This window comes from Tympanuchus pallidicinctus, unplaced genomic scaffold (genome assembly GCF_026119805.1).
Source record: "Tympanuchus pallidicinctus isolate F22 unplaced genomic scaffold, pur_lepc_1.0 scaffold1, whole genome shotgun sequence".
NCBI lineage: Eukaryota > Metazoa > Chordata > Aves > Galliformes > Phasianidae > Tympanuchus > Tympanuchus pallidicinctus.
Window position 1 is genome coordinate 95,300,815 of NW_026294618.1, and position 12,095 is coordinate 95,312,909.

Consider the following 12,095-nt stretch of genomic DNA (forward strand, 5'->3'; position numbering starts at 1 on the left):
CGTTTCAGAATTGGGAGAACAATATATGGAAATTCATCTGTTCTTCCAGCTGTTCCTGCTTGTATGTGGTATGTGAGCCACTATACAAATCATTTCATTCTAAGACTTTATAGTTCCAATAGTCCTATATATATATTTTATGCTATTAATTATATATATATATATAAATATAGACTCAGGAAAATGAATTAACGGACGAAACAAGAAAATTAGAGATGTTTCTTTTCTCAGCTTTCTTTTCATCTCTTTCTTTAAAATTATCTTGGAGAAAATCTCAGAGCACTCAGAGAATGGAAAAAGTGAAAGGAAGAGTGTGTGCTCAAGATTGTTTTTAAAGTAACAAACCACTTGCAGCTAATAGAAAGGGATAAAAACTTCAGAGAGCTAGAAAGCATCTAAATGAATATTGTTCATGATAGTAGATTTCCTCTAAATATTTTGCCTTTTCTAAGTTGTCATTTAAATTAACATTAAACTGAGACATAAAGTATTTTCATGCTAATCACAGCTAGATCAAAAAGGACTGAAAAATACCGCATGGTAGGTTAGGAAGTTTGTATTTATACTTGAGTTTGGTTAGAATGCAGAGTCTTTAAATTGTGCTCAGTTTAAAGCTGGCAAAAGTAAAACTCTGAGAAAAAAATGGACATTAGAAAGCAGAACCATGCACATCTGCAGGATCAGTGTTGGTATCATGTCTGTCATGAGAACATCAGAGGAGCTGGGCAGGACTCTAGAAATATTCCATGTAATTAGCGGGGCAGATGGTCAGCTTGAGTCCAGTTTGATTTTCTTAGGGTCTTCTTTTAAGGAACGTCTTTCTTGTGGTTTTGTACACACTGACATAATTTACAGAAGAACGATAGTCCCAAATGAAGGTTTCAATTTTAAAACGAGACATTGACTTTACATCTGTGCATAACTAGCTATGGAGATACTGTGCCAAACTGGAACACGTTTTTGAGCCCTGGAAATGAGAAACAGTTTCAAAGAAGAAGTGTTTGCAGATATTTTGGTTGTTGATTGATCTGATACACTTTTGCGAGACATATGAAAACATTTTGTTAACAGAAAAAACATAGCACACATTTTATTTTTACTGGACTAAACATTCATTTCAGGATTAATGATCATGAATTTGGTAAAAGTGAGTTGATCACATAAATGAATATATTTATATATCAAACATCCTGTGAATTCTGTGTAATAGTACAGAACACAGTTTGGAGAACACTGTTTTGAGTATCTTTGATGTACTAATTGGAGTATATTCATTTCACATGATTGTCATTAAGAAAGACAAAATCCTTTCATGGAGTTCTGTAGGTGTGATTCTCACGTATGGACATTCTGTCTAGTCAGTTGATGAAAGATAAACTATTGATAGTTTTTACTTTGGTCTCAACAAAGGCAGGAGAGAGAAGAAATGCATTACTTTGAAAGGCAGGTCTGTCAATCCGCTTGCTTGGAAGTTTTCAGACCCGTAGTGTTGCTAAGGAGTGTGTGACAGGAACGGTATCCGAACCAGCTCTGAAATCTGGATGGGGGTTGGTAGTGGTAAATTTAATTCACTTAGCAAGAGCTTTTGGTTTCTGAGGGTTACACTGCTGCAGCTGTTTGCTTCCTAAGAGGCAGCACAGGGGTTTGGTCTCTGTGTGGATGGGGGTTGGTGTGTGGGGCCCCTGAACTGTCTCCTGTAACCCACTCCCACCTTCTTCTCATGTGCTCTGTTAGGGGGAGAGGAGGCTGTCAGGTGGGTATTTCATTCCTGCCTGAGGTAGCTGGGAAATTCCTGCCTGGGAAGGTGCTTTGTGGGCCAGCAAGTCAGTGCTTGGCAAATCTGCTGAAGTCCTGAATTATCCGTAGTATAAATGGTCTGGAGAAGTTCAGTATTTCTTACTCACTGTGCCTCTGCTGTAGCTGCTTGTGCTTCAAGTGTTAAGATCTAGCATTTGGAAATCTGGGTCAAATATTCAAAATGTACATGCTGTATATATGTGTATATATATATACATTTTTGTTGATGAACACTCTCTGATAAGGCATTCTTGAAGATAAGACTTTGTTCTATTTCAAGAAAATCTGTGGGAGTTGTTTCTTGGCCAGAGTTACAATGTAAAATCTTGTTTTAACAAGGTTCTTTGTTTAATTTAAGCATAATGATTGAATGATTCATGGAAAACTCTTTGCATATGAAGCTGTCAAATTAAGCTTCTTTTTTCTCTCCTCTCCCTCTTTCCTAGGATACCTAAAGCACCAGAAAAATTGTTTAAAAAAGCAATAAAACAAAACAGTTATGAATAGTTGAAAATCTTATTCCATACACTGGAACTGAAGTCTACTTTAAGTTTTATTTCAATCTTCTCTAGTGTTGAGGTCGTCAGGACACAAATAAAACAATGTGGGATTGTTAAAAGCTTTGGAGTCTAAGGAATATAGAAATAAAAAACATGTAAAACATTTAAAATGTACAGCTAAATGTGCAACTCTAGCTATTCCTGTGTAACTGAAATTTTCTCTTCATTAAATACAATGTTTTGAACTAAGAATGTTCCCAGATTTTTAGTGCCAGAAACAGAGAATGTTTGGAAATCATAATCAGAATGACAGAAATGTTGGAAATAGCTGATTTACAAAAAGTTTGTGCATAGGGTTTGGTGGGTGTTTTTTTTTTTTTAGCCATCTGTTTTTTGGAGGCTTTGGGATCCCTTGTATACCTGTTGCTTCAGTAGGACTCCCGTATTTAACTGACATCTTAAAGGTAATGTTTTACTGCATGGAATGGAGAAGAAAATTGTTTTGACTGGCAGCTGTTTGGGAGTAGGGAAGATATGACATGTTACACGCACAGGGCTGTTGTACACAATGTATGCTTGTGTAATTTCATCTATATGCAGTCTAGACAAAGGAGTCCTGGTCTATGCCTGCCACACAAAATGTAGTATCAGGACAGCACTTGTAAATGAGAAATAGGACTGTATACTCTTTTGTTACTGCTGTACAACTCAGGCTGTGGTATTTTCTACCATCACTCATTTAGATAATTTGCATTTTAAATCAATATCTTCAAACACCAAAAAAGATTATCTTGCAGCACTTGAGTTGCATCACTTTCAGGAACCTAAAAGTTCTGGCTGAGTCTTCTGATACTCTTCCAGTTGGCCATCGTGTCATCCATAACTGTTAGGCCCTGAGGGAAGTCTTTAGGATCTGCTCATGCTTAACGTCCTCTTGACAACAGGCAGCTGCTCCCAGGAACACTGCCATTGCTCAGTGAAGCATTAGGAACACGAAAGGTTGCACTGCATCCAAGGTGAGTCCTTGGGTGAGTTCAAGTCAGTGCTTGAGAGCTGCACAAAGTGAATCCTGAATGCTTTTGGCTTGGAAAGGCTAAACAGGCAGAGACAGGTTGTTTGGAGGAAGCTGGGTCATGGTCATTTTCCGTGGGAAGTGACTGTGCCTCCTTTTTTATCTGATATCCAAATACTTCATGCAGCATGAGGTGACCCGCAACAGCGGTAGAGCTCCCAGGCTGCTGCCTGTGTCGTGATTCTCTGCATCAAATGAAATGTTGGTTAACTGGGCTAATCTGTAAAATCTCACAGCAGCGTTTTGCATGTATGTTTGGCAGTGTGTTTTTAAAAAAGCAGCGCATCCTGTCAGACAGATGGTGTGTAGCAAGTTTTCAGAAACAAGTTGAGAGAGATGGCAATCGTATTAAAAGATGTGCGGCACTTGCTGTATGCGCGGAGGAGAGCATGCAGTAATTGGAATTTCAGCACTGAGCTACATTCTCATAACTCCAGCCACAGCTGAACACAGTCTTTGCAGAGATTGCAGTTAAAGTGTCATTGTCATTAAACTCCTTAGGTTTACATTATTTTTATGATTTCCAGTGGAAGAAAATACAGCAGGAGAAAGTTTGGAAGTCTGATTGAAATCTGTTTTTATCTGTCTGTACACAGGATCCTGGTTTTTAACAAATCATCTTTATTCAGTGATTGCTCGTGAACGTGGTAGAAAGTCCATAATCCCTTTTGTCATGTTCCTGGCTTTCTTTTTCTTCTACTTTCTATTTTTGTTTTGGATTGATTTATGGTATATTTTCCCTGGATAGTTTTGTGAAGACTGCAGAAACAAATAGGGAGGGTTTTTGGTTTTTTTTCCCCCTAAGGAGCTGAGGTGGGCTCTCTGCCCACCTCTTGCCTCATTTTGAGGTAGGCCGTCTGATCTTTAGTGGATTCTAATGCTGTTTGTGCCATCGTTGTCACCTCCTCTGCACTCGCCTGCTTACACTTCCCATCTTCCCCTGGGAATCTGTCAACCCTTTAACTGCAGAGAGGTCATGGAATAAACACTGGCTTTCCTGGCCTGGCTTCAGGGCCAGTCTTCAGGCAGCTCTGCTCCTTGAGCTGGAGTTCCTGCTGGATCTCAGTAGGAGAGAAGATGCAAGCTAACACCCCAACCTTTTCATTAAAAGAGGTGTAAAATGTGTCTTTGTCAGAAATCATCAAATCATTGTGTTGCAAAAGGAAGTGATGTGACTTAGATGGGGTTCATCAATAGCCTGCTGCTTATTGAGCATCCCATGGACACGTTACCTAAAGTGACAGAGCTTCTGTAACTTAGATGTTTAAAAAATTACAACAACAATCAATATTTAATAGAATTCTCTCTTCTGGATGTCTCCCTAACAGATTAATATGTTCATAATGAGGCCCCAGTCTAGCAAAGAGCTTACTCTCAAAGCCAGTCTGCCTGCTCATAAGCCACTATATTAAATGCAGCTGCAAACAGCAGCAGACTTTCAGTCTCATTCCTCAAAATGGAATTATCAAAATAATCCAATTTACATAAAAGAAGCTGAATTTGGTCATATTACTTGGGTTGTTTTTTTGTTTGGTGGTTTTTTTTTTTGTTTTTTTTTTTTTCCTCCCCCATATGCTTTCCTATCAGCACAAGATCTTCATCTCCACAGGAAAACCTGCTGACATTTTAAACAATCTTTGGTTTGTAGAGCTTTGATAGTCTTCAAGATGTTGGCAAAGGATATTTTGCTGATCTGCTCAGCAGCATTTGCAGCTACATGTGGTAATAAAGGAGCAGAGCTCCTTTGTTGTGGCAAATACACCCATGGCAGTGGTGAGAAAGGACCTGAATTCTATTAGTATCAAGATTATCTCCTTTCACTGAACCCATAGCAATAGATAGGTAATAATCTATTTTAAGTCTGTGCAATGGAGCACATTGCAGATTATGTTGAAGTGCCTTAGGATACATAGTGGATGCCCTTTATTAATAGGTGCTACATGGCAGCTAGATAATGTGCTGCTAGAAGGGATTGTGTGTTTCAGATTTTGTTAGAGAAGTCATAAACAGAATAGAAAAATACCCATCCTAACAAGCCAATCCAAAGAGAATGATCTGTCTTATTTCTTGCCATTAAACCTGGAGAAAAGTTTTGTGATTTGGAAGACCAGCTTCATATTGATACTGCCTGGTTGGAGACTTGCTGTTCACTTCTAAAGCCCTTACTGAGCCAGCTCCAATTTTTTTTTTTTTTTTTTTTTTTTTTTTCGGGTGGGGGGAGAGGGCGGGGGATGATTTTACTTTGAAAAGTAAATCATCCAATTTCAAATATGGTTCCATTTTGTTCTGTGATGCATGACTAATGTGCGTTTTAGACAAACTAGAGGATGATCCATCAGAAATGCATCTTATATTTGACTGTAAATATGAAGGGAAAAGGTTACCTTCTTTCTTATTTGTTGATGTGATTGCAGTTCATCATTAGCAGTGATACTGTGAGCAATAGCTTCAGCCAGAGAAAAGAAGAAAGGAATGATAAGTATGTGAAAGAGAATAAAAACAGACAATCCTATCTGAGATCATAAAGAATGATTTTCTTCCCAGCCAACCAGTTTAGCAGAAGCAAATATCAGTTTCATTTTGGGTTAGAAAAAATAGGAATTAAAAAGAAGGTGAACTTTCATCTCCCAAAGAAATTAAGCAGTGCTTTATAACATCCAGACCGTAAATAAAATAGAAAGTAGCCCATCTAATAGTACTCCATCACTAACTTAGCATCTTCAGGGCATTTCTGTAGCTTTTCTCCTAGCTCCTTATTAACACAGTTTCTTTCTCCAAATCTGCAACGCTGGAACACAACTCCTACTTTTATATCCCTCTTCTGCCTTTCTGTTATGTAAAAACAAATCATTAATTTGTTTATTCATTAAATCTTCTATGTCTCAGAGCACATACATATTCCTCCTTTAAACCCACAGGTAAGATTATTCTGTTTTCCTGCAACACTTGCCATTACACCTAGTATTTAATGAGGCTTAGCATTCTATGATAGACAGTCTTGTAGCTTCTTTCCTATTAAAGCACACCATACTTCAAAATGTTCTCCCAAGCCCTGTGAAATACTTGGTGAATGTATGTGTAACTGTTGTCTTTTCAGTTCAGGTCTCGTGGATGTGCAGTTTCATGTGAGATCCATGTGAAATGGCCCTTGATATCTTTTTTCCTAAATATAAAATGTAATTTGTATTAGTTAAAGTTTTGATTGTTTTTCAGAAGTTATTGAATATGAAGAAGTACTGTAAATGACAAATGTCAGACAGTGGTAGGAAAAGGTTCATGAGAGAATGAATTGCAACCTGCATTATGGATTTGTGAAGTTTTGAAATCTCTACGCAGAATCTGTTTCTGGATTAGTGAAGAAATTAAGTGTAATTCTGTGATGATCTAATTTTCTGGCCATTTAAAATATTTATACCAGACTGCAAAATCTTGCTTGATAGGAAAACTGAGCTTTCAAATTATAGTGACCTTATTAAAGGGTTGAATCCAGTCATGCAAGAGTGTTTTTCATCTACCTTTGCCTTTATAGACTTTATCTTGAGGTCGTCAAGCATCAAGCAGTTTTCATGTTTTGTGAGTGCATTTCTTGGAAATGCTACAGCCTAATCTGATAGAAACCTGTAAATTACAAAATAACCTGAAATTGTTTCTCACATGCTTAAGCTACCAATGAAGTTGAAGTTCAGTCTATTCTTAGCTAATAAAATAGTGAATATGTATCTTTCCTTCATGTAAGTGTTATGTAGTGAGATAGATGTCATAATATAAATAATGCATAGCCTTTTGGACTTGGAGAAGGAGAGCGTCACCAAGCTTATATTATTCATTTTTTATAGTTAAAGTAGTCAATTCCAGGCAGTGTTTTTAATTTGCTATGAAAAGCTAAGTTCTCCTTTCTTGAGCTTTATCTATAATCTAGTAAAATCAGGGAGAATCCTTTTGCTAAGGCCAGTACCCTTTGAACAGATGGTATAAATTCAGCAAGTGAAATAGTTCACATCTGCTTAATAGCCAAAATAACTGACAATAGGAGGCTGCAGTTTTTCATCTGTTCTGTGCTAATACAGACCTCAGAAGCTTTGAAAGGTTTACAGTAGTGATTTTGTAATACTATGTGCTAATAGCGTTACGATTTTTAATCAAGAATTGATAGACCATAATCCAGTATGAGGTCATTTAAAGTATTTGGACTAAGACAAATTTTCAATACTGAAGTATTTGCAGAAGAACTTAAGTATTTTGTGATATGGTTGCTTGCAGGATCCAAAGCTGCGTGAGCTGTTGGATGCTGGGAATGTTGGAAGTCGACTGGAAAATCGAATGATAACTGTTGTCTATGGACCAGACCTGGTGAATATATCGTACTTGAACTTGGTGGCATTTCAAGAGGATATAGCAAAGGTAATACACTTTTATCTGTGTCATATGAAATTTATCTTTTTTGAAGTATTGCTTTGAGATATGGATAAATGAGATAAAAGTGGAGATTGCTATGAAACGAGCCTCAATTCTGCTATAGAGCTATGCTGTTCCATATGAGAGAAGAAATGTGCGATTATAATTTTCCGGGAATATATTCAGCAAATTTTATGTCGCAGATGTGTGTGCTCATCTTCAGAACATTGCCTGTTACTCTATCTAAAGCCCAAGTAAGAACTGTGAAAATAATCATATATGCAAATTATTACTCTGCTATAAGGAGTATAAAACATATTGATGTCTTTCAGTAGTTATCACTCTTTTATGCTAGTTCTGTGTGTGAAAAGTAGGGACAATCTGTCAACTTATTGTGGTTGACCCATGTCAGAGCAGTGTGAGTCTACAGGTCTGCCTTGCATCCTCAAGTATGTCAGCAAGCAGACACTTAATATAATTTGCTCTCATGACATTTTCTGTGGGTGCTCAAAATTCAGTTTTACTCAAGCATTTTGCCTGCCAATATCTCTTGAAAAGAACCGTACCTTAGCAAAGTAATTTTTCCATGCAGGTAGGTAGTACTTTCATTTCTGTTCGACAAACCACAGCAACCACAGTTGTGTTTGACAAACAAGTCACAGTTGTTACTTGTACACATTTACTTTTTTCCTTCTTTCACTTTCTGTATGACTTAGTTGTATTTAATGAAGTGGAAGCTCTTGAGTTTATCTATCCCAAGATGGCATCCAAAAGCAGCTTCTCTTTCCACTTCTGTTCATGTAGATAAACTCAGATGGTAACCTCCAGATAACCATGCACTGAACACACTTTTATACAGCTTTCATCCTAGAGTCCAGTCGATTCTCTGAAAGGACAATTTTCCACAACTGACTGCTATTTAACAACAGTGAGGAGTTACTCTGTTGTTACACAGGTTCCAGAAGATGTCAGGACAGTTGAAAAATGATCAGGATGAAAGTTTTAAACATAGATGGATTAATTTTTGCTTGCCAACTTTCTGTTTCTGCGTTCTTCATTAGCCAATTGGTAAATCTGGTGGGAACACAATTCCCTCTGTTTCTCTGATACGAAAGCATTAGAAGCAGAGTTCATGGTGATCCCACTCTGCTATGTGGGAAGTGGTGTTCTCACAGTTGAGATCACGTAGCTATAATCTACAGGCATAGTTAAGAAAATCAGCACTGCAAAAGTGAAGGTAATTGATACAAATCAAGAGGAAAACTAAGCATATGACAGAAAATTAAAACGTATGCTAAAGCTTTCATAGCAAAAATTGTTAGCCCTTACTAAGGGAGAGGGAAAATCATCTAAATCAGAAGCATATGTCCTGTCTTGCTTTCTTGTTTAGCCAGCAATCACAGAACCATAATCTGCTTGCTGAAATAGTTCAGAAATTGGTATTTTAGAGCCATTTTCTGTTTGTTAATGGAGCCTTGAAATGCTGTCGACAAAATCATGTTTTGGAGAAGCTTTTCTGTCCTAAATCTTGAGTAACTTCTGTGATCTCAGTAACAAAGAATCTGAGTTTTCCTTGTTATTAGAAAGTGTGGCGGGCTGAATAAATGCATTCTTTATCAGTCAGGCATTGTTGCCTGAGGTAGGTTTCTCAAAGCATTGCAGATTAGCTTCACTTATTTTGAAATCTCACTAAATATCTTGATTGTTTCAATTAAAATAGTTTGATTGCTATTGAAGACATCTAAGAATTCTTCCTTGTTTAACATGTTTTCTTATTTTATATAAACTAGACCACAGAATTTGGTCTTCAGCATCTTCAGGAGCCATGGAGTGACTCAGATGTCAGTATAAGTAAATACATTAAGCAAAAAGAATCTCTTTGGGGAGCTTAGATGAAGGCATTAAATGCAAGAAGTTTTCAATGTCACACATGCAGATTTTGACCCTATTTGCTGACATTTGGGGAAGGGAAGTGCCAATGAATAATTCCCCCACCTTTCCCTTTTCAGTGCATGAATACTTCTCTTTTTAACCTTGTATTTCTGATACCTAACTTTTCAAGCTGTCTGATCTATTAGACTGATCTATCAGTCAGCCATCCCTTATAGGAGAGAGGCAAAGTAAACTGTATAGATCTTAACAAGGCAATTAAAATAATTCAGTTATGAGATTTCCTTCCTTTGCAGAAAGCTTACTGTCCATTACCTCCACTGTTTAAGTTGTGGGAAAATTATGAAGACCTGAACTGTGGCCTTTTGAAGTTGCTTTCAGTGAGCTAAATCAAGAGCTAAAAATTACAATGTTTTTGTTTCATTTGCATTCCTCCAGGAGAAGGCAACTAATATTTAAAGTATGATGAGCTGAAGGGTGCTGACCAGCTGGTTTGCTTAGAGAAGGCAGCTTGAAATCCTTTAGGTAATGATTTGAACAGCACACTGCAAAACCCATCTGGATGATGAACAGAAGTAGCTCTGCTGCAGTTCTTGCTCATTTTCAGCATGATATGTCTATGCTTGTCTCAGGACGGGGTTTGTGAGCATCTACAAGCACTTAGTACCATAGAAGCCAGGATAAAGAAATAATTTTACTCTTGGACTTTTTCTGAGCAGATGTTCTTTTTCCATGTCTGTTTTCCAAGATGAAGTCCAACCTGTGAACCTCTGTGTCTCCTGTATGATATTTTATTCTCCTGCCAAATCCTGTAACTTCAAAACTGAACTTCCCATCTTTCCTGTCTCCTTCCTGTTACTCTCTTTCCTGACTCGCACATCAGAACTGTTCACACAACTCTAGCACATCCTGGCCATAGAGATCCCTATTCACAGCCCAAGGCATTTTATTTCTCTTCAGTTTTCATGAGCACTGGATCAGTTCCATTGATAAGAACTGTGAATTCCTCTGTAAGTAAAATAATACCATCAAAGATGGTTCACAGGTTGATTGTTAACATGCTTCCCAACATATACATCTTCTTTTTTTTCCAGCTTTTTTTTTTTCTTTTTAATATTTAAGAGCTTTTTCTGTACAGCAAAATGTTAAAATAAGATAAATACATCTTTTTTTATTTTTAAGATAAAATTAGTAATGATATTGGAAGTGTAGGATTTCAGTAACTTTCTTTGTTATCTTTCCACCAAAAACAAGCATGCAAGGACATTGTCTCTCACATAGTCAGTTCTGATTTGAAGAAAATGTTTTGAAGAATCTGTTCTATCATTTCTTATGAAAGAAATTTCATCTCTCCCATTGAGATAAATGTCTTAGAGTATGTATCATGATGCATGTAATGGATGAGAGAAACGAGTTCACTGAGCAACAGATCTCAAAATGAACTGTTGCTTACACGCTACCTACCGAAGCACAGAGCAGTTACATGATTTGTTAGTTAAGTTAGCAGGAACTGTATAAATATGAATTAGTGCAACAGAATGTAGCCAAAAGGAGAGCAGGTTCACGAAGCTCTTACTGTGACGGATGTGACTCGTTCGGAATTGAATGTGTTGGAAGGCAAGCTTCTTCCCGTACCAAAAGGAATCAGTCTGCAAACAGTTTGTTGGCATTGCTGCAGCCCTATTTCAAAATACCCAGATTTATATTTTCCTTTTGTGTTGCAACTGTACAGGAGTCTGCTGCTACTGCGGTGAATCAGAGCTGTTATAACCTTTCCACAGTAGGCTGTTTTCTTTCTACACATAACAGCCTTCTACCCCGCCGAGCGCTCTCACCAAGCGCTACCTTCTGGAATCGCTGCTGCTGGTAAAGGAAGCTGCACGGAGCATTGTGCATGGATTTGGGGGGCAGGCTTTACTCTGCACTATGTAGCAAAACCAAGGAAACGGAACCATTTGGTGGTGAAAGCAGTGAGACGCATCTTGGCTCACAGCTTGCTGCAGCCCATCAAAGTCAGTCAAAAACATCTTTATTTCTTCGGGTCTTTGCTCAGGGCTGTTGTTTCCCCCCTGCTGAGGGTTCAGACCAATGCCTGGGAAGATGACGTGATCCTTGGCATATTTTCTGATCTTGGTTTTTCAGTTGCAGCTCTACAGTGCCTCTGTAATGAAATGAACACTCTAAAAATGTGAGAAGCAATTAACAAGTATTACTTGCGATGTGGTATCTGTATCATTAGAAACGGCCCAGCCTGCAGGTAGCCCTTAGAATGTTTCGCAAGGGCAATGCGATCACTAGAAGAGCCCAGAAAAGCAAGCAATGGAACATGGCAAGGCTGTGTTTATAAATAACATTCGTGACAGGCGTGCAATAACTGAGTTCCCCTTAAATTCCTGTGAACAAGCTCTCAGACAAAGAGAAGAAAGAGCTGGGGCGTGGGT

The 12,095-nt window shown here is 37.9% G+C and overlaps 1 protein-coding gene across 6 annotated transcripts in view; it reads left to right on the forward strand.

The window, feature by feature from the left end:
• PLCB1 (phospholipase C beta 1) overlaps window positions 1–12,095 on the forward strand; it is a 368,401-nt gene that overhangs the window by 207,933 nt on the left and 148,373 nt on the right. For all 6 annotated transcript variants that reach the window (XM_052672119.1, XM_052672129.1, XM_052672147.1 and 3 more), the window contains exon 4: window positions 7,630–7,770. In XM_052672119.1, coding sequence (XP_052528079.1) covers window positions 7,630–7,770 — 141 coding nt within the window. The remainder of the gene's footprint in view (window positions 1–7,629; window positions 7,771–12,095) is intronic.